Source organism: Rissa tridactyla, chromosome 12 (assembly GCF_028500815.1).
Source record: "Rissa tridactyla isolate bRisTri1 chromosome 12, bRisTri1.patW.cur.20221130, whole genome shotgun sequence".
NCBI classification, from domain to species: domain Eukaryota; kingdom Metazoa; phylum Chordata; class Aves; order Charadriiformes; family Laridae; genus Rissa; species Rissa tridactyla.
This window is the reverse complement of record NC_071477.1, coordinates 746,749-767,825: the sequence shown is the minus strand read 5'-3', so window position 1 is coordinate 767,825 and position 21,077 is coordinate 746,749. Positions and strand designations below refer to the sequence as shown.

General features: G+C 47.1%; 1 protein-coding gene across 1 annotated transcript; it reads right to left on the bottom strand.

The window, feature by feature from the left end:
- Positions 1-3,913: 3,913 nt before the first annotated feature.
- NPEPL1 (aminopeptidase like 1) lies at positions 3,914-19,783 on the bottom strand. The gene is made up of 12 exons (XM_054218684.1): positions 19,565-19,783; positions 18,474-18,659; positions 17,125-17,295; positions 14,359-14,448; positions 13,586-13,667; positions 13,244-13,386; positions 12,612-12,689; positions 8,880-8,980; positions 8,094-8,217; positions 6,418-6,594; positions 5,625-5,735; positions 3,914-4,829 (listed from the first exon to the last, which is right to left on the bottom strand). Exons 1-12 carry the CDS (start codon positions 19,712-19,714, stop codon positions 4,671-4,673), a joined length of 1,572 nt encoding a protein of 523 aa, XP_054074659.1. The 5' UTR covers positions 19,715-19,783; the 3' UTR covers positions 3,914-4,670.
- Positions 19,784-21,077: the final 1,294 nt, after the last annotated feature.

Here is a 21,077-nt window from a genome sequence, read left to right as displayed (position 1 = left end):
TGACTGTTGTGCAATCCCTTTTCACAACAACTTCTGAAACAGCTGTGGCAAATTAACTAAGATTTTCTTTCTTTGCAGAAGTATCCTCAGCCTAAAGGGCAGGAGAGGAAAACGTCTGTGAGGTGCAGAACGCAGGTTCGTACTGCTCTGTACCGCGTGGCCGCTTTTGCTCCTCACGCCACTTCTTCAGTGGGTGTCCGGGTTGACCAACCCACCCCAGGCACCTCAGGGCTCCCTATGGGGGTGGTCACAGATACGGGGTTCCTCTGAGCAAAGCACGACACACAACTACGGGTTCAAAACTCAACAGCGAAGAGACTTTAACCTTCAGGCTAACTGAAGGCTGCCCAGTCCCGCGTGTAAAGCGGCTGGGAGGAAAGTGATGGGAAAAGGGTAAGGGAGAACGAGAAACGTGGACGCGGCAAGTCCCATTTTAGTTTCTTTCTGCCTTCTGACATCACAGATTTTGTTGGCTTTAGTAGATGCTGTCCCAGGCGCAGGAGGGGGCATTTGCGAACACCCACCAGCCCGCGCTCCCTGTAGGCAGCGGGAAACAGTTTGTCCTCGTGGGCAGCCGGACTGCGGCAGCCCCAGAACAGCTTTTCTCTCCCCGTTTCTGGTCAGGGATGAGGCTGATTCCCCTCCTCAGGCCACAGGCAGCCCCGCTGCTGCAGGGGCTGCACCCAGGGCGCCCCGACAGGCTCTTGCCGAATCACCCAGCCGAGGACTGGACCCCTGTTATTGCAGCTGCGCGCGACGACCCAACAAACCGCTGTGCCCTTCACCCTCGGAGCATCCGTGAGCCCGGCACACCCCGCACGGGATGGACGCAACACACAGCCCCAGTGTCTGGATGTGCACCGCGCTCGCTGCCCACACCGCAGCTCCCCGGCACCCCGACACCCCAGCGGCGCGGGAGACAGGGCGGGTGCTGCCACGGAGCATCGGGGGGAGCACACCCCCAGCCGCACCACACAGACAGGGTCAGCACTGCCCCGCAGCAGTTAATTCCTAAGCACCGCTTCGCCCAAGCCCATCTTTCCTCGAGGGAATGAGCCCTCGGTAAAACTCTGGCGATGTGTCTGTCGCCAGTCCCCAGCTCAGACAGCATTTGGTAGGCCCAAAGTACGGTAAAACACGCCGCTGGCTTGATTTGCTCCAGGCAAAATGCAGCAAACTCAGCAAAGGCCTTTCCTGCGGTAGGGTTTACAAGTTGAAAACATCACAGACAGGTTTTTCCCTGAGCGAGCGTGTTGGCCTCAGACAGTCCATAAACCACCGACTCCTCTTTGCTCTAACGAGGAAGCCAGCAGATCACCCTTGTCCTGCCATCCCAAGTCCGCCATACAGCCCACAGCAAACCCCTGCCAGAGGACACGGTTGTCACCAAGACAAAGAGCAGCCCGGCCTACTGTGGACCACCAGCCCCCAAAGAGGGTGGCCATCGCGAACTCACCTGCTGCCTGTGCCAGCTCCCACCGGGCATCCTCAGGGAACAGCAAGATCCAGGAAGGAGAGGAGAAGGAGGAGATCTCCTGGGGCAGTGCGTTAGCTTGTGCTTAATTGTCAACCTCCTCATAAAAGTGCTGGGGCCACAGCTGTAGTAATTTAAGCTCTAATTCCTACAAAATAACCCAGAGAGGCACCTGCCCTGGGCAGGGACACCTCCCACCAGCCCAGGTTGCTCCAAGCCCCGTCCAACCTGGCCTTGAACCCCTCCAGGGATGGGGCAGCCCCAGCTTCTCTGGGCACCCTGGGCCAGGGGCTCACCCCCCTCACAGCAAAGGATTTCTTCTCAATATCTCATCTAAATCTCCCTCTTTCAGAGTTATCTTCGAGCATTTGGTCAGGGGACCCGGCAGCGTGGAGGACCAGGACCCGGCAGATTTCACAAAACTCTGCAGGTGCCCACGGCCCAGCCTCGGAGTGTTTCTATTTAAAGTTGCTTAAATGGTGCCAGAATATACCTGGTGTAGCCACATAAATCCCCTGAGGTCAGCCGCTGGTGTCTGGAACCATTTCCCACAAATACCTGCTGGTTTGTCCCCCAGAAGGGACTCTAAAGCCAAACCCTCAGTAACTGTGGGCTGCTCGGCGGGGGCAGCCGCAGCGGGAACATCGGAAACCTCCTGCCATCTGCTCTCGCCAGCTGCACAGACCAGATTCCAGCTGCGCTGCTTGACACTGCCTTATTCCTCTTCGGTAATTATCCCTCATGTTAATTTCTGACACTGAGCATCTGCTGCTTCGGAGGCAGTTTGGGGTCTGCCCTTCCCCAGACCAGCTCCGGGTCTCACACCAAGTGCCTCAGGGCGGCTGCGGCAGCAGAAGCTGAAACTGCCAGTGCCTGAAGGGCAGGTAAACCCAGGGGGTGGAAACGGGTCTTGGGGGAACTAAAATTCTACTCATTAGGGGGTGAAGAAACACCGTGGCCTTAACGGGAGGGATCCCAGCGCGAACTCTGTGGAACCCAGAAGAGAATCATTTATTCGGTGAATGCAGCTCACAAAGCACTGTCTTGTGGAGGTCCCAAGCGTCTGCTCCAGAGAACAGACCTCTTGTCCAAACGGAAGGAAACAATAACGTACATCAGGAATAGAAAGGGATTTTTTTATGGAATGGGAAAAAAAAAAAGCCTTAATTTTTTTTTTTTTGTATTTTGAAATAGAGGATGCATCAGACCTTTTTACTATTCACTGTTGGGTTGATTTCTTTTACTCTGGTTAAGCAAATTTAGGCCAGTTTTCAGTTTTTTATTTCCTAAATATTTATCCCATTTGCTTTTCAGGTATTTCGTATTATATTTCTTTAATATTAGATATTTCTTGTTAAAGATGGCTTTGTAAAGTGCCTTCCAAATGAAATCCAGCAGAATTATTTCAAAATTAGAATTAATTTGAAGAGTGTTTCTACAGGATGGAGATTGAAGACCTGATTTCAGAGCAGTGAAGTTAGAACATTCTGCCACTAGCTTCCGTGGTCGGAGTGAGTCAGTAATGAAAATAACTCCTCATCTACACGTTTCCCGCAACGGTTTCTGGCACCAGGTAGCGCTCCAGAGTGACTGTCTAGAATGGCCAGAGGCAGAACTCATTTACGTATATGTAACTCTCCTAAAACTACGATCAAGTGGACCAGGGAACCGAAACAGCAAGGGAGAAGCAAATATAGGAAGTAATGAAGTTCTGCTTTTTAATAACAACAACAACAAAAAAGTAGTAACATTCTGCCCAAGAATCAAATGTTGCCACAAAACCAGAATGAAAAATGTTGTTTCTTCTCCCTTCTGCATTCACCTTTCTGTGAAGTCTTTAATCAAAGCGACTCATGCCTAAACCAGATGTGTACCTCACTGTTGGAACGCCACCTAAAACCCAGCACGGCTCTCTGCCGATCACCTCCGGCACAGGGAAAGGTGCAATTCATCACAGCTCCGCTTGACTTTATCTGTGAAGCAGTCAAGAGCGTGTGCCGGGTGGGATTCTTCACCATCGGTGCTCCGGCTGAGCCAAGGAACGCTTCCAAAGGCTGACACTCCGAGCAGCGGGCAGGGACCAGCACCCGTGAACCGCTGCCGACTCCGATCCCAGCGCTGCTGATGTGACACACGGGGCAAGTCGCTCCCCGCCCGTGCCCCAGCCCAGCCAGAGCTTGTCCCAGCTCCTTGGGACCGACTTATGCAGAAACGAACGCTACGCATCCCCCACTGCTGCCCAACCAGCCAAACGGAGTGAATCAGCGCAAGCTGTTGGGAACCCCCCGCACCGCTCAGCACGAGCGTTACTCTCTGAGCTCTGCTTCAGATGGGCGAGTGCTGGCAAGAGGAATCCGAACAGAGCAACGATGTCGCGCACAAGCTTTTGGAGCACTCAGTGTTCTCAGGAATGGAAATAACGCCATGAAACGCCACAGGGGATATGTAAGCTGCTTTAATAATAATAAATTTATTAAGTGGCAAGAAGCCACTCAGCTTTGTAAACCGATTTTACTCAATCACAGTCCCTCTATTTTTTTCCTCATTTAACATGAATACATTCTGCAATTTGTATGTGAAAGATTTACGTACGGATATGTTCTGGATGACTCTCGCTCATTTTACTGGTCAGAAAAACATTAAACATGCGGAAACAGCACCTTATTAAAACTATAGGCCTTTTCTCATTACATCTCCTTTGCTGCTAAGCTAAATTGTCACTGAATAAGCCAAGTCTACAGAGGTTTGTCTTTGTTGTTTTTTTTTTTTCCCCTCGTCCTGTGTTCTGAGATGTAGTGGGGCCCACAGAAATGTCAGATAAAACCTCACATATAACAGGTAATTCAGAAGGCTTTGTAAGCAATAGCTGCAGTTGCTTCTTCAGACTGAGAGAGCTTCTCATGCGTCAATGCACTTAGTTAGGGTTTGTGAGGAGCTCAGAGGAGGATGCGCCCTCTTCCTGATACAGTTTGTTGAGCTTGGACTCTGCACCACTGATATTGTTCAGCAACTGTCTGCACCAATAATTTAAAAAAAACAAAGAAATCAGGCTGTTTTTATCAGAAACAAGTAATAAATCTTATCATGATAGTAAAAAAAAAATGGCAATTTCTAATGTGTGACATTTTCATTGCTTGAGAACGAACCAGTGCAAAGTGAGGTAACCCACGCACCCCGTCACGTAGGGCTGGGGGCGTTAAACCAGGCGCCGCCTTTTGGAGTCCCTCTCCATGTCTTCGGTGGGAGAGTCTCCATTGCAGCCTAGAGGGGACACCATGTTTAGCAAAGGGTCTTCAGATGCCCCTCCAAACAGGGACAGCAACAAAGCCACGCCATAGCCAGTAGCTCGTTCACCCTAGGGGGAAAAAAAAAAAAAAGAACAATTCACATTTCAGATTATAGAATCTGAATCTAGTTTAATTTCCTTACTCACTCAACAAGAGCAGTGATAGCGCACAGCCACAGCGAATACTTGGGGTCCCTGGACAGGTCTGCTCAGCTCATGCCTCTATATCCTCACCGCCATGGGAATCCGGGACGGATTAAACCAACGCATCGGTCGATCCACATGAGAACAGAGCTCACGCCGACTCGAGGGTGGATTTACCCGAGCATTGCTCAGGGCAGGGAATGTTCCATCCAGCACAAGCATGGATGTGGAGTATGAGCTGAGTAAATTGGGTTTAAAAAAACAGGAGGCGGGGGGAGTAAACTGGCTTGGTTTTTAGGGAAGAAGAATATACACAAGTTCCAAAAAGGGAGGAGGGGAAACCCCCAAGAGGAAACAAACGTTTTCTCTGCTGCAGGTCAATCATCTTAGAACAACGTGGGTGAAAATGGAAGGCCAGGATTATTGCCATGAACTGAAAACAGGCAAACTGTCAAAGTTTACAGTGATAAAGATGTTGCTGATTAAAGTGACAGAATATTTTAAAACCAAAATGAAAAATATGAACAGATGAAGGGCCATAAACAAAGAAATTCCCAACGCAGACGAAGAGCCAATGCTTTTCAAAAGAACTCTTCTCCACCTACTTCTCTTGCTTTGAATTCAATGGCACAGAAATCAGAGTATCGGCAGGCACAAGCAGCTTGCTTTACGCAGCTTCCTCGCCCAGGGCAGTGCCAGAAGCCGTACGAACATACTCACTGCGTGAACAGGCGCAGCAATGTCTATATGCACCCAGACTCCGGGCCAGTCAAAGCCAATGTGAGAAGCAATGAAGAGCCCAGCACAGGAGCTTGGAGTATTGTCTCGGTCCTGCAGAAACAATAAAAATACAGTTGGTCTTGCAGGAAAGGAAAATGCCAATGTTTTATTCTTGTCTACAGAAGAGACAGCAGTGCAAATCTAGTTCAAAGCTTAACGAACGGCCCTAAACCACACATCTTTGTTAACCAACTACACTGTAAATCCTTTGACTTAATCCCTGGTAGCAGTCTGGCCCTGCTCAGTTCCTATCCTGCACAGCTCCTTCCTGCAGTCATTTTGGCACTTAGTGCGTGTTGTAACTCTCAAACGCACCAAAAGCGGCGGCAGGAATCCCCAGGGCCCCGTCCTCAATTTTCTGGTTTCTGCATCCCCAGTTACTGTCTCTGTTGGTTATACGTGATCTGAGGAATACTGGTCTTTACTTCTTAAACAGTCTCCGTCCAGGAATTTAGCATTCATCTTAGGGCCGTGCTTAAAAGGCAAGCAGCCCAAAGATACCTTTGCAGCAGAATACCCTGTCTAAAACTGACACTAAATATCAGTATAGTCACATAGAGCCTGCAAAATCCCCAGCTAAGAGACCTTGAAGTCCATAATTACACGGCCCATTTCTAAAAGATTACAGCCCTTGTGAAGAGCTTTCAGCCGGCTATCAACACGCCAGCACATTATCTAGAAAACAGACATTTTTATGTCATAAATGAAATTTAACAAAAAAAATAAATCTTACTGCCACAGAGTTCTTCATATCAGCTACAGCAGAGGTAAATTCACTGAAGTGGAGCTCGGGACAATACACCAGAGGATGGACCAAGTCCCCACAGTTCCTGCCAGCTCTCACACAGGCCTTTTCCCACTCTTCGTTGTTGGTGAGGACAGCAGCATGATACTTCCCCGTAGCAATTCCCTAGTGAGAAGTAAGACAAAGTCAGGAAGGATTCACCTTAACTGTGCTGGGAGGATAATTCTGTACTACTCCCTCTCAGCATTAACAGCTGCTTTCCATCTAACAAATCCACCACGAAAAAACAATGTCTCAAAACTACTCCACAAGAAGGTAGCGTTACAAGTGCAGACAAAGACACTGTAGCTACTGCGGAATCTTTTAAATAAATCTCTGAAAATCCATTCTGCAGTGAAATAGTCTGCATCTGTCTGACCTACTCAAACCACCGTCCCACAAAAATAGTTCTTTATAGTTACTGAGCAAGCAAACGGTATCACTTTACAATTATTTATCCTTAGAAATAAAATTAAATCAGCAATGAATTATAAATGAAACATCTCATACACACAAAGAGCAGATACCCCAGCAATGTGTGTCAATCACACAAGCAGCCTGAATGTTATATCCTCGTTCATTGGACAGGTTGCTTCCTTCCAAATATACAAAACCCAGCAGCCACCATCACACCAGCTTTCCAGTCGGACACTGACGGGAAACTTCCACAGGACTGATGTTTACGCCAACGTATATGCAACATTCACATTCTAAAATTTGCCACCATTCCTCCTCCAGATATGAAGACCAACTCACTTTCCAGAAAATTAAACAAGAATCACTGCTCACCAATATAGAATCATAGAATCATAGAATTGTTGAGGTTGGAAGGGACCTTTAAGATCATCGAGCCCAACCATTAACCTTCCCTGACAAAAACCACTTCTAAACCATGTCCCTAAGTGCCCCATCTACTCTTTTTTTAAACACCTCCAGGGATGGTGAATCCACCACCTCCCTGGGCAGCCTATTCCAATGTTTAATAACCCTTTCAGTGAAAAAATGTTTCCTAATATCCAATCTAAACCTCCCCTGACGTAACTTGAACCCGTTTCCCCTCGTCCTATCACTTGTCACCAGGGAGAAGAGGTCAGCCCCCAAATATAACCTTCTATAAAACAGGAATATATATCAAAAAATAATAGCATTAAATTTCTATCCTCATATCATTCTGCATGTGACTTACAATTTAAGCTATTTTATGGACAAGAAAATTCCTGATCACTATCATCGAATCAGCTCTGCTAACTACAAAGCTGCTGATTTGCAAACATTGAGGACTGGATCGCTTACATTAGCTGCTGGTGTCATCAGAAGAATACCATTTTTTTCTCCACGTATGCAAAAGCAAAAAAGTTGCATGAAGAACAAAAAAGTCTGCTTGAGTAATGCAGTTATAAATGTAACGCATTAATGGCACAAGCCACATGCACAGAAGATCAGAATTTACTGGGGTTGCTGCTGTTGGCAGCTTTCTCTTGCACAAGTTGGGGAAGCCACCGTCAAGCACAACAGTTCACGGTATCTACTCTCCCTGAAGAGCAGCGGGACAGAGGCAAAGAAGCGTATAACGTACAGGCAGAAGAGCAACGCACCCCCATGCACTAGCAGTTCTGAATCAGTACCTGAGCTCCAGTAAGAGTGGCCATGTCAAGAATGATATCAGCTCCAAGATCTTTGCATGCATAAGCTACTCCATCAGCCAGTATCAGTCTACCTTCTGCATCAGTGTTATTGATTTCCACAGTTCTAGGAAGAAGAGAGGGCATTTAATACAACGGTGCTTCAGGCTGGAAGTTGAGACTCATCCCTCTGGACTAGGACACGGGATGAGAAAGCAGACTCAAACCTAATGTGCTTTCTTATTTGACTCCCCAGGTCTGCACGGCTGCTTATGCCCCAGCTGCCAGCATCCAGAGAGAGCACACGTGGACAAGGGTTACAGCAGCGCTGTCCTCGTGGCTGGGTCTTCCTGTTGGGTCTGTATAATGCCTAGCATTATACATATAATCCCATCAAGCTGGGATTTTACAAACGACTGCCATACAAAGAGGTATCATACTCTGCTTAAAACAAGAGGACATTCTTATACAGTGGTAGCCTACCTCTACAGCTGAGACAATACAGATGGACACAGAAAACTGGCTGTACCGGAAAAAACACCTAAACCCGAGTGCTTTAAGGAAACTTCAGCTCATGACATGATATGTATTTTGACGTGTATTTATATACCCAACAGGAAACTCTAAGCACACTTAAAAATCACCACTATGGCTGTCTGAAACACTATTATCAATATTTAGGGAAGCTGATGAGGGACAGGTTCACAATCCGCATGGTACTCAGATTAACAGAACCAAAGATGATGCCTCCTCTCAATGTTTCTGTGAAAAGGACGGATACAATCTTACTTTCCAGAGTAAAGAACATGAATGTCGTCAGGTCTCGTTGCACGTGGTCCAACTGCATTCTCGGCCAAACAAAAAACAGCATGAAGATTGTCTTTAAAACCCTGGAACAACAACAGGAGAGAAACGGGGTTTGAGTCACATCAAGCTAATTTATTGGGACTGAAATCAATGAGGAATTACAACTTCTTGACAGCAATGCCGCTAATTACATGGGAAATCTGAGAGTAATGCCTTGTATCTTGAAGCTGAGGCCAAGAGCTATAGAAAGCGGATGAGGAGGTGACATCTAACACCGATTTTAGAGCTCTCACTGTAGATTGAGTAAAAGCCTATATGCACGTAACAGACAAATGGGGAAGGGATCTAGAAAGCCCTTGTCAATTAAGCAGTGATCAGTACAATCTCCTCTCAATGGCAAGAGACGCGAATTAAAACATCTTTTGAATAATTTAAACGCAGTGTGCAGAAGCAGCTGGAGGGGGTTATGTTTAGTCCAAGCGGACTCCCTGGGAAGAGCACGCCCAGCTCCTTACAGCCGGCTCCAGCAAGAGCTTCACAAGCACAACGCCGAAGTCCACTGAGCTCACCAGGAAACGGCCAGGCTCACCAAAACCAAACCCTCAGGCACTAAACTACAGTACCCCTGTACGGAAATCAGCAGAATACATCTCCGAAGACGCAACGCTTCACTTATCTAACTGTAATACACCTCTAACATTGACTCACAACAGAGATCACAACCAACACGTCCGGACTGTGTAACTCCTCCACCTTTCGTACCCACAAAGGAAAGATCCGAGCAACAGATGCTTTTGACGTGACAATTACAAAGGCTTGTGAGAGGACATTACACAGCCAGTCAGGATGCTTGGGATTATTTTCCAAACCCTGTATTTTCCACCGCTTTTATTTAGTCTCCAATAACAACAAAAATACAACTGGGGCCATTTGAGAACCCGAGCTCCTTCCCATCATCTCTGCCACACCGGGGGAGAGCCTACAGTAACAGTGGAAAATGTTGGAAATAATAAATGCTAATGTGCAGCCATTTGAGCACTGTATGCTTTCCATAAAAAAACAACCCCAAGCGAACAGATTCCCTCTCTGAGAATTTTGTTGGAAAGTAACTTTGATCGCGGCAATCCCGGCACGTGGCAGTACTCCGTGCCTCAGTGCCAATACACAGCTCACTGCCCTTCAGCACCCAACCTGCGCCACCGGTCAGACACCCACCACCAGGATCTATCCTCTCTCTTTCCACGTAAAACCAAAAATATCCACGGCTAAGATGAATTTGATCTGGGTTTTTTTGGCGGGGAGGGTGGGGTGGGTGTTTGTTGGGTTTTTTTAATGTACCATTCCTTCTGGGAGACACACAGCATTCCCAAACTCCTTTTTTCTCCTTAGCCTCCTCTCTTCTGGCATAGCCCATTCTTGTTTACTTTGGTTAAAATCAAGTGCTTTTATGGTTATGGACGATATTTTAAAATGTATGATGATTTTGTTATTTATATAACAGCTGTATTGTGTGGAGGGATGCTAGGAAAAGAAAGGGAGACAGCTGCATTTAACAAAGAGAAACATAGTTCCTCCTCAACAGGCATAGCTAGCTTAAAATACCAAATTCCTAGGGAAACCAGGGTCAGTTTTACTGTTGATCTTTTGATAGAAGTCCATAGCTGAAGAAAGATGGACTTGCTGAATCAGCTCAAGTTCTGAGGTCTAAAGAGCAAATGCATCAATCAAAACCTTTCAAAATAATTGGCAGCATCTAGAAGCCATAAAGTAACCTTGCAGTTCCGAGTCCAGCCAGTGGGCAAACGGCATTGTCGAAGAGATAACCTTCCATCTGTGGCCCTTTGCTCTTCCAAAACGGTCTGTGCAGCAAAACCCCCACTCTATTCACAATCTCTCACTGGACTGCACCGAACTTTCCTCTCCGAGTGGGAGATGTGGTTAATGTACCGTCAAAAAGTGAAAACCCGCTTCCAGCATCATTTGCCTCTTCCTGACTCTCATTCTGTTTGTAGGTCTTCAAAAATCAGGATTCACCCTGTTAACATGCAGGATGAAGAAGGATTTCAAAAATTTAAGAGAATGTTTTTCTCTTCTCCCTTGTGTTGGAAAGCTCACAATGGATGAAATGCATCTTTCTAGGAAAAATCACTTGCTTAATTTTGCTATTCAGAGCCTTTTTAAATCATGTTGTAAAACTGTCGAACAGCAAGTAGGCAGATATTTTCTGAAGATGGATAATAACCTCTGCCCCTCTTCCCACTGAGCTTTCCGACACACGTCTCCAACTTCAGTCTCTGTGACAAAGCATAGCTAATTTAAATCTCTTACCGCTTTGTATTATTCTTAAGAGCATTTAAAAAAAAAAAAAGTCTTGAAACAGTAACTACAACAAATTCTTTCCACTGCCTATCTGAATACGTTTTCTGCAGGGATTTCATTAACAGGTCTTACGTGAGGTTGTAAAATTAAGCAGTGACATCATTCTTTTGCTTTTACACATAAAGGCACAGATTTCTTGTGAGGTATGACAGCTTCTTCAGGCTCAGTTTGTCTAAACACATCATGGCCAGTTTATTCATTGTTTCAATAATTGCACGTGAAATGACAGGTCACTTACGCTCACACCTACTGTGACTGGAATGCAACCTCTCTTGGTGCAGATAATTACACATAAAACTACTTTGGAAACAAGGACTGAGTCACCAACAGAACGTACCGCTTCTGTGGCTTTCCCAGACCCTCCCAAAGCACTGTGTAAGTTGTAGCTCTTGCCCCTTGCAAACGCGTGATCTAACGTTCTGAAGGACTCAGTTACAGAAAGCTAGCCGTTTTGCCTAAGATGCAGCTCACAAATCTGTTTTCAATTTTAAGTCCCTGCAGATAACTGTGAAGTTTACAATCTTTCCACATCAAACTTGCTGCTAGGGCCAAGGCACAGAGCTAAACTGTTGAGAAATGGGAGTTTGGCACTGATCATCCCCTGGACAAAGCTTCCATCAGATCTATGCATTAATCTGCAGCAGTAAATGTTCTTTGAACTTTGGATACTCCTTGGAGGCAATAGCTGCTCTGTCAGCAAGACTCAGTCATTGGATTTGTGGAGAGGGCAGAGTTTTATTGGCAGCGGCCACTTCTTTTCCCCAGTTCATACTGTTAAAGCACAAGATGCATGTTTTTAATTCTTCGTATTTCAGTACCAGGCTTCTTCCCAGCTCCCCTACGACTTTCTGACCACAGGAGCAAACCAATAAGCAGCTCCTGACGAGACCAGAGCTGCCACTTCCCCAGCAGTTAATATTAGAGCTGGCACAGGATTTGGACAGACTTCATATCCCAGACTCATCCCCTTCTTTGCTAAGGGGACGACAGCTGCCCGAAATCCTACGGCTTAAACAAAATCAGCACTGGATAACTCAAGTACAAATTGATTCAAGGAGCTAGAAACCACTCAGTCAGCAAACCCTGAAATTCAAGAAAGACTCTTTAAAAAAATTAGCACTCAAGAAGTTTCTCATAATTCTCAAGATCCCGGTAAAGATTTGAAATATTTTCTTGAAATAGCAGAAAGAGCAGAGCGGCTCAAGATCACGAACAGCAGTGTCAGGTCAGGACTTCAGGATTAGACTGGCCCCCACATCTGGGAATATATCCAAAAGCCAGACTGCTCCTTGGCAATGCTGAGATACATGATATCAATTAACACATTTTACTTACTTGCTTTACAGTGGCTTTGAAGGCACCCAAAATAGCAGCTGCTCCACCACAGTCTCGTTTCATTCCAGGCATAGTAGTCTGTTTAAACAGAACCATAGAATTGTTTTTTTTCTTTAAAAGAGAATTTAAGAGTAACGCCTGCTAAAACTAGTATTTCTGATGCTTCTGTAACTCTGGTCTTGACAGTGCTCAGCCATAACAGAAACACAGAACATGTGCATCTGCTTATTGGTGGATGTTGCCTTAGAACTGGAAAATACTAAACCTCTGCTGCTAACTTGTTAGAAAAGAAAAAAGAAAAAGGTTGTTTACAAGATTCACACTGAGGCCAACTCAAATGGGTTTTGGATCTATCTCCAAAATCAGTAATTAAACAACTTTACTTCTAGCTTTCACTTAGCAGTGGGCACTACTTAAAGGGCAAAACACCAGGTAGCTATTTAATTGCTCTGCAAAATGCTCCTTGAATCCTATTTGGTCTTCTCCCCTGACAGCTTGTGTCCATACAGGTGACAGCAGATCAAGTGTTTACTCACATAAATATACTTTGGTTTCCTACAGACACTAACTGAGTTACTTCCATCAGAAAACAACACATAAGCAAAGGCAGCAGCAGAACAATGTTTGTGTACCTTTCCCTTAATGCTGAGTCCCCCGGTGTCATACACGATACCTTTGCCCACCCACGCAATGGTCTGAGTAGCACCATCGGGAGTGTGACTGAGAACTGCTAGGGCTGGAGGATGCAGAGCTGCCTTGCCAACTCCGTAGATACCTGGAAAACAGGGAATCAGACCACTTGTGGGGAAGAAAGACTGTGGGGAGCAATCTGTAGCTATTTTCTGTAAACACATCTTGTGATACTACGGGCAATAAAACTGGTTCAAAAATGTGCAAATAAAACATGACAATTGAGATGGCAAAACATTCCAATTAACTGCTAGGAAAAATGCTGAATTTTCAACAAGATATACCTCCAAAGCCTCTCTCTTTCAGCTCCTCATCTCGAATAATGGTAGGAGTGATCCCAAGATCCTTGCCAACTTTTTTGATTTCCTTAATCATTAAAAGAAAAAGGACATTGTCAGTCAGTCATCAGGACACATTTGTGTCTTTCCACACATATGGGTACCCACTTAAGGGTTCTGTGTGATTTTTGCATGCATACACATACAAACATTGACAATTTTGGGAGTGGGGCTCATTTTCCAATGGCCTAACTCCACTGAGACATCCTTGGCTTACTGTGTAATGAAATACAAATCTGACCTTTAAGCTCAGCCAATAAAAGAAATCTTCCGAGGTAAAGGCCAGGTATTCACTCTATTGGATCATGAAGCAATAGGGCAGGAATACTTTCGTTCTCAACAGCTTGCCAGATCTTCATGATAAAACTCATTTGGAAACATTTCAACCTCCCTCCCATAATTTCAGAAACTCTTATCACCATCAGGCTTAAGAAACACCAGCGCTGGCAAGAAGCCAGCGTCACAACCAAATCAAGAACTCATGTCTTCTGACTCCCAGTCCCTTACCCCAAGCTGTACACTCTGCCTCCTTCCAACTTAGCAAAGTCCTACAAAATATTTAAGGCCAAAGAAATAGCCTCAGCATCCTTGGACATGTTCTTTGACGTGCTTCCCACTGCTGACGTACAAGTTTTTCTAAGAGATAGCAACACTAGTTCTTGATTACTGTAGTCTAGACTTACAATTAGTAACTCTTACTCAGCGGGTGTGTTACCTACCTCCAGGAAGTTATCCGTGTTCATCTCGTTGCAGGGGGTGTCCACAATTCGAGCAGCCAGCCTGACTCCTTCTGTGGCACTTGCCAGACACTATGGAAAGAAGTGAGGATACCTGAGAACTGCCCTTGGTTTTGCTGGTTTCTGCACAGCTTTGCATTCAGTCCTGAGCAGCCTACACCAGACGTGTGGTTCCTCTGGAGCACATTAACACTCAACTGCAACTGGCAGTTGTACAGCATTAAATAATGTCAGCCAAGCTAGCCATTATTGTAGCCATTTGTATGTGTTGAGCTCAAGTTATTTTTCCCTGTGCTCTAATTTCTAAGCAACTGTATTCCTTCCCACAGCGAATTGATATTGCAAAAATCAGCAACCTTCTCCACTATCAAAGGGAGACCGAGAAGGCAATGTGAGGTGGAGGAAAGAAAGATAAGAGAAAGCCAATTCAGGAAGTCACAACGAGCTTGTCAACTGCTCGGGTCAGAAACCTGCAGAGATTACATACTCTACAACATGGGAAACCGCACAGTTTACATACAGCAGGCAGGGTGGCTGAGTACAATAAAGACCACTACCGTAAGACATTCTATATGGCAGGCCCATGGGGAATGTGGAATATTTCATAATTGTGTAAAACATGCACACATCTGCTTCCTCATTCCTGTGGCAAAATGGACTGACCCTCCCCTGGACTGAGTAAATCTTATCTAATCAAGAGTGCAGAGAATCAAAATGGTCGACAGCGAGCATGCTGACGCTGCTTCCTTAAAGAAGGATCCTCCTGGCAAAAAGGACAACGAGGGCACCAGACACTAAGCTTCAGCTGCTAACTCCTGTGAGTCAACAACCTGAAACTATAAGACTGGGTGGAAGGAAACCTGGTTCAACCTTTCCCGTAGCCACACTACACTGAAGACCACACGCAGCAGACGGGTGAGCCAAGATGGGTTTCAAAGGAATCCGCTGCGTTGGATTGTCCTCCGTGCCTTCAGAGGTATCTGCAGTTTGGCTTGGCCAGACTGGCCCAAGGACTCTATACATTCTGCATCCCAGCAGACTCACAAACCTCGGCTTGCTTTGGCAGGGTGCCTGATTCCCTGCAATTATTTTGATTGCTTTACTTCCCCTAGAGGGCTAAGGACCTCCTCAAGAGCCAAGGTTTGGAGTGATTCACCACTAGGGCCATGCAGGTAAATGGAAGTGTTCTAACCCAAAGGCCGAGTCCGAGGGAAACAATTTGACTTACAGAAATAAGCTGTGCTGTGCTGGGTTTGGCTTCCCAGGTACGCTGGAGAACCTGGATAATGCCAGCCTTTAATAAATGCCTTGTGAAACTCTGACAGTCCATGCTAGTCCTCGCCATAAAATATCCTGACAATGCAGAAAGTGCAAAATACAGCAACATGCCGAGGGAGAGATTTAGCTAAAAAAATCCTACCACATGCCTCTTCCCTGTTCTACATCAGCTGTCTGCTGCTGGTTGAGTTTAAGGGGTGAAAACTCAGCTTGGAGGAAGACAGTAATAGTTTTGGCATTGACATCAAGGGGAAGAACCGGAGGTAGAAACAATTTCAGCCTTGGTTTTTAGTTATAAATAACCCAAGTGGTTTGGAATCTACCTATCTGAAGGAACTGTTTTTGACACCAGCTATGATTTTTCTGATTTGGGGCATGGGAAAATTGAGTGACGGACAGCTGTACTCATAGCACGCGTGTCTTTGACACTTTTCTGAAAACTGGTCTGGCATGATTTGCTGTGGCCAAATCAGTTCGTAGAGTAAGGACAACCTATGGAGGAAAAGATACTGAAAAGAAAAAAACCCAAGAAACCCTAAAGCTGCAATTCTGTGATTTCAGATGCAGCAACACTGTATCCTTTGTCAAATCCATTGCCAAAAATTTTAAGGGATTTGTATAACCTCACTGACTGCCCATTGCCAAAATCTTTTAAGGTAGTTGTACAACCGGACTGCCTGATCAGCTAAGTGAGCGCCCACCTGTACTGAAGCGCTGCCCAGGAAGTTCCCTAACAGCTTCGCTGCAAGCCCTGCGATGGCTCTTCGGTTAGATCCTGAAGAGGAATGACCCAGCGTACTAGCAGCTACCTGATGCGGAGCTTCCTCTTTGAAATAGTGCAAGGGAAAGCGTCTTTGATTATCTGCTATCGAAAGACAACTTGGACATATTTAACCGTTATGTACAACTCATCTCCAAGCTGTATCGTTTCTTAGGGTCTTGTTTCTGGCTACAGTTCTGCTAGAAGAACTCAGCCAAGAGGTACATCAGACAGAACCAGCAGAGGCCATATGGGATCCCAGAATACGCAACTTTTCGTGACTTCACTGTGATATTCACCTGCACAGCCACATACAGATTTTGCCTGGGCTTCTCAGTTTCTTTTACCCAAGCACCAAAGGCAATGTAATATTGACAGCTAAAAATACACTACTTAATCTATGATAAACATGAGAAAGGAAACATTTTCTTTGTGCTATTCGTTTGGTGTTCTCCGCCCCTGAAATCTAAATTCTGAATAACATCTTCAGCCTTTGCTGCAGCAATATGTTCAATATTTCTACTCACAGGTGCTGTGAGCCGATCAATTTCAAGGAACTTTGACCTAGGAGAATTTATTACTTTAGATACACCACCTATTCCATATGTAGCCTGAGAGAGATGTATTTGTGCGTGCAAGAAATTGAAGAAAAAAAATATTTAGAGAATAACAGAAAAAACCGATGACAGGAAAAAAAATAAAAATCTTACTTTAAGCGTTGCCACTTCTATTGGTCCATTGTTTTGTCCAACCAGGAAAAACTCCACCGTTACAGTTTTCTTCTCTGTGCGTCTGGATGCACTGGAGCGATGTGTGAACAAGGGGAAAGCTCTGGCCAACGCACAAGCCGAAGCGAAGACTTCAGACCGCTCACAGACCATCTGAAACCCCCGCCAGAAGACAAACAAGTCAGACATTAGGGATGTGGAAGACTACATTTAACAGGATCTGTTACCTGTACACTGTTGGTGAAGAGGGGGGAAAAAAAAAAGGGGGGGATGGGGAGGAATAACTGCTGTCTGAATCAAGACATACTGATACGCCGTGCTTTGCATGGATGGAGCGGCAGTACGAACAGTAGCACACTCAACTGGTTCGGTTCATTTCCCATCTGGAAATAAATTACACTGCTGGATTTGACTGTGTGGGAATTAGCACATCCTTATGAGGGAGCTGGACTGCTTTAATTATACTAGTGCAATTAACACAGGTTAGCCTACAGATCAAGACCAAAAAAAAGCATGGGAACCATCAATATGTGTTCAAAACAAATTAAACAAAGAGAGAAATGATATGAGAATGTGGCTAATACTAACCCAAAAGCTTTTTAACATGTAGAGTATTTTTCTGAAGTTCATTACAGAAATTACCAATGGAAAGCAGTTTTAGCTAAACATTTTCAAAGTTAACTATAAGGAAAAAACATTAAGTAGAGTTATTACTCTTGCAAATAAGTTTTCCAAGTGAAGAGTATAATTAGATTTTGTTACTGACACTGACTACATGAGTCTTCCCTAAAAACCTAGAAATCGGAATTAAACTGGAGAAGCCATACAAACAAATAAAACATTCAACAGGCTCATACAGAAGATGACCAAAGCAGTACAAAAGCTTGTCCTGCAAAGGACTCCCATTGGAACATTAGTTCACATTAAGACTTTTAAAACTCACTGAATAAGACAAACAAGAGACCTTAAATGGGTGACGCAATATAGCCATAGCACTCTGCACACAGGCTACGTCTATCTTCTAAAGCACGTGCTAATGTCATAAATCCTAGCTCAAAAAGCCACTGCTGGTTCCCTTTGCATGGATGTTCCTAGCTGAAGACATTCCATACGTATCCAACCTTAATTCCCTCCAACTGCTTGAGCATGCATATGCTATTACAGTTAGGTCTTGTTTACGCAACAGTGCTAAACCACTTACAAGTGATGGTATAATTGTATGGGTAAAACCTGCCCACCTCCAGTCTCCTTGGATACAGCTAAAATCCTGAAAAGCCCAGAAAATACTGGACTAGACATTTGACTGGAAGCATTTTCAAAGAGGCACTTACCACAATGCATCTGTTGACACCTCCCGGGAGGCAGTTCCTGACCAGGCGGGTGATGAACTGGGCGGCAGAGGGGCTGTTGTGGCGGCTGACCCGGGAGGGCAGGGCGGCCACCGTGGCGTAATTCAGGTAGAGCGGGCAGCTGTCGGTGGGGTTGGGGTTCAGCGTGCCGAGCGCGGACTGCCACACCTGGGGAGGAAAGGAGCATTTGAAGACAAAGAACTGTGTCAGACGCCGCTTCCCCTCTCATCCCCACTGCTCAGGCACCCTTCAGTTACAGGGTTTGAGGTGCTGCACACAAAGAAATTGCGCACACACTTTGAAATGCAATAACCTCCAGAGAGAAAAGAAACAGGAAATACGACGAACCTGTTTATTAACCATAAAACACAAATGTGCTTTCCGTTACAAGCATCTCTTTTAAGCCATAGGAATTACAATTTAAAAGCAGGCCACGCAGCGCAGAGGCTGCCTCGGAGCTTTTCCGAGTTGAGGCAGTTTTCCCCGTCGTAAATAGACGGGTTGATTTACTAGTCCCGAGTTACTGTTTCACACAGCAATTTAACTAAAAACAAGCAAACAAGAAGGCGGCTAAATAGTATCATAAGAGACCGGGGCGTCCAGCAAAGACCTGCCAAGCGCCTGGCGACTCGCCACGCCTGTCGCGACCCCCCCGGCGCCGCGGGGGCACAGGGACACCCATCGCACCCCAACGGGCCAGGCCGGGGGGGCCGCGCCGCCCCCTCGGCCCCGCGCGGGGCTCGGCCGCCCGGGACCGCGCCGTTGGGTAATTGCGTTAATCACCGACGTCCCCGCGCCCCTCCGGAGCGCGGCGCACCTTCCGCCGGGCGCGGGCGGGGAAGGGACTGCCGCCGGCCCGACCCCACGCCCCGAGCCCCGCGGGGACCGGCGCCTTCCCCCCGTTTCCCCGCTAAGGGCCGCCCGGGGGTTCCGGGGGTTCCGGGGGCGGGGGCCTCCCCCCCCGGCAGCGGGCCCGCCGCCGCCGCGCAGGCCGGCGGTGACGGGCCGGGGCCGCCGGCTTGGGGGGTCCGGGGACACGGGGCCGCCGCGCTCCCGCCGCCGCCCGGCCTCACCTCCTCGGTGACCCGCGGCTGCAGCTTGCCGCGCAGCTGGGCCCAGGGCAGGCGGTGGAGGTTGTGGAGCTGGCCCAGGACGAGCAGCGGGCGGCTCTGCGGGTCCGCCTCGCCGGCGCTGGCCTGGAACTCCAGCTGCACGTTCGCCATCTTCCTGCCCGCGGCGCGGCCCGGCCCGTCCGCTCGGCTCCGCCCGGCGCCGGCTCCGCGGGGCGGGCAGCGCGGGCGGGCGGCGCCGGGACCCGGATGCGGCGGCGGGGCCTGTCCCGGCCCGGCCCCTCCTCACCGCCCCGGCGCGACCCGCACCGGCCCCTCCGCACCGCCCCGGGCGGGACCGGCGCGTCCCCCCGTGTGCCAGCAGCCTCCCGGCGGCGCCCGGCACCGGAGGACGCGCGGTCAGAGCGGCGGTTTTGCGGTTTCACGGGTTACGGAGGAAAATGGGGGAAAACTCCCGGACCCGGCGCTGCGGGAGGTGCCGGCGCCCCGGCGGGAGCCGCCGCCTGTTCCCAGCCCAGCGGCCGCGTTTCCCCTCCACAGCACCGGCCGAGGGTGGAAATGCTTCATCTCGAAAGTGTGAAGTGACATAGGGATAAAAACAGAAAAAGCTGAATTCCTCTTTTCCTCATGGAGTTAAACAGCAGGTAAAAGGTACATCTAAAAACATTCCAGAAAGAGGAAAAAGCCAAAATAGGCTCTAAGGTACAGCATGGGGATCCACTAAAAGGAAACAACGTTTTCCAAACACCAGCTTTCATTGTAAATTTAAATGATTGTGTTCAATATAATAGAGTATTTATCCTCGTGTTTTTATATTTGCCAGTTGCCACCTACTAACGTTATGTCAGTAGGGAATCGATGGTTGTTAATCAAAAGCTAGGAAAATCTAAACATTGGAAAGGGAACGCGCTTCCACTTACACTGGAAAAGCGCATGCTGATGCGTGTAATGGAAATACATCTAAAAAGAAAAAGAAACAGGTTGAATTGCAGAAAAAGATCCCTTAGAGTGAGGTCTTATTTGATCTCTGAAGTGACATTATGGAAACTTTATTGCCTGATATATTTAAAATTGGCCTGAATAAAAGATCTAGATCAATCTGTTGCAGAGGCCCGTCGCATCCTCCAGGCCGGTCGGCATAACCCAACAGACAGGCTCCAGCTACAAGTTTTCTGCGTCCCTGCTGAGCCGCAGAACGCGGGCCGTTTAGGGGCTCGCTGTCACTCCAATACGCGTGGTCAGCGATGGAGACGTGACACACAATCGCACAGCAATTTTTTCAGGATTGAGATGCTCCAAAGACTCAACCGGGCAGTAAGCTCCTTGCCATCGAGTAGGGATTCTGCTACTCCTGCTACTGCAAGAACATCCCCAAACCCACGTCATCGGAAAGGCAAACAGCAGGAGGAAATCTGCATCCAACCCACATGAAGGGAAGGGCAGCAGAGGAGGGGCCGAGTCAAGGCAATAGACTGAGGAAATCAATTTTTCTACAGCACAGAAACTTCCCACAAAC

Coding starts and splice junctions, on each gene's coding strand:
- NPEPL1 (XM_054218684.1), bottom strand. CDS start 19,714: ATGGCGAACGTGCAGCTGGAGTTCCAGGCCAGCGCCGGCGAGGCGGAC. Junction 8,981..12,611: donor TCAAAGCCACTGTAAAGCAA/GTAAGTAAAATG, acceptor TTGTTGTTCCAG/GGTTTTAAAGACAATCTTCA. Junction 6,595..8,093: donor CCACTCTTACTGGAGCTCAG/GTACTGATTCAG, acceptor ACTTCTCACTAG/GGAATTGCTACGGGGAAGTA.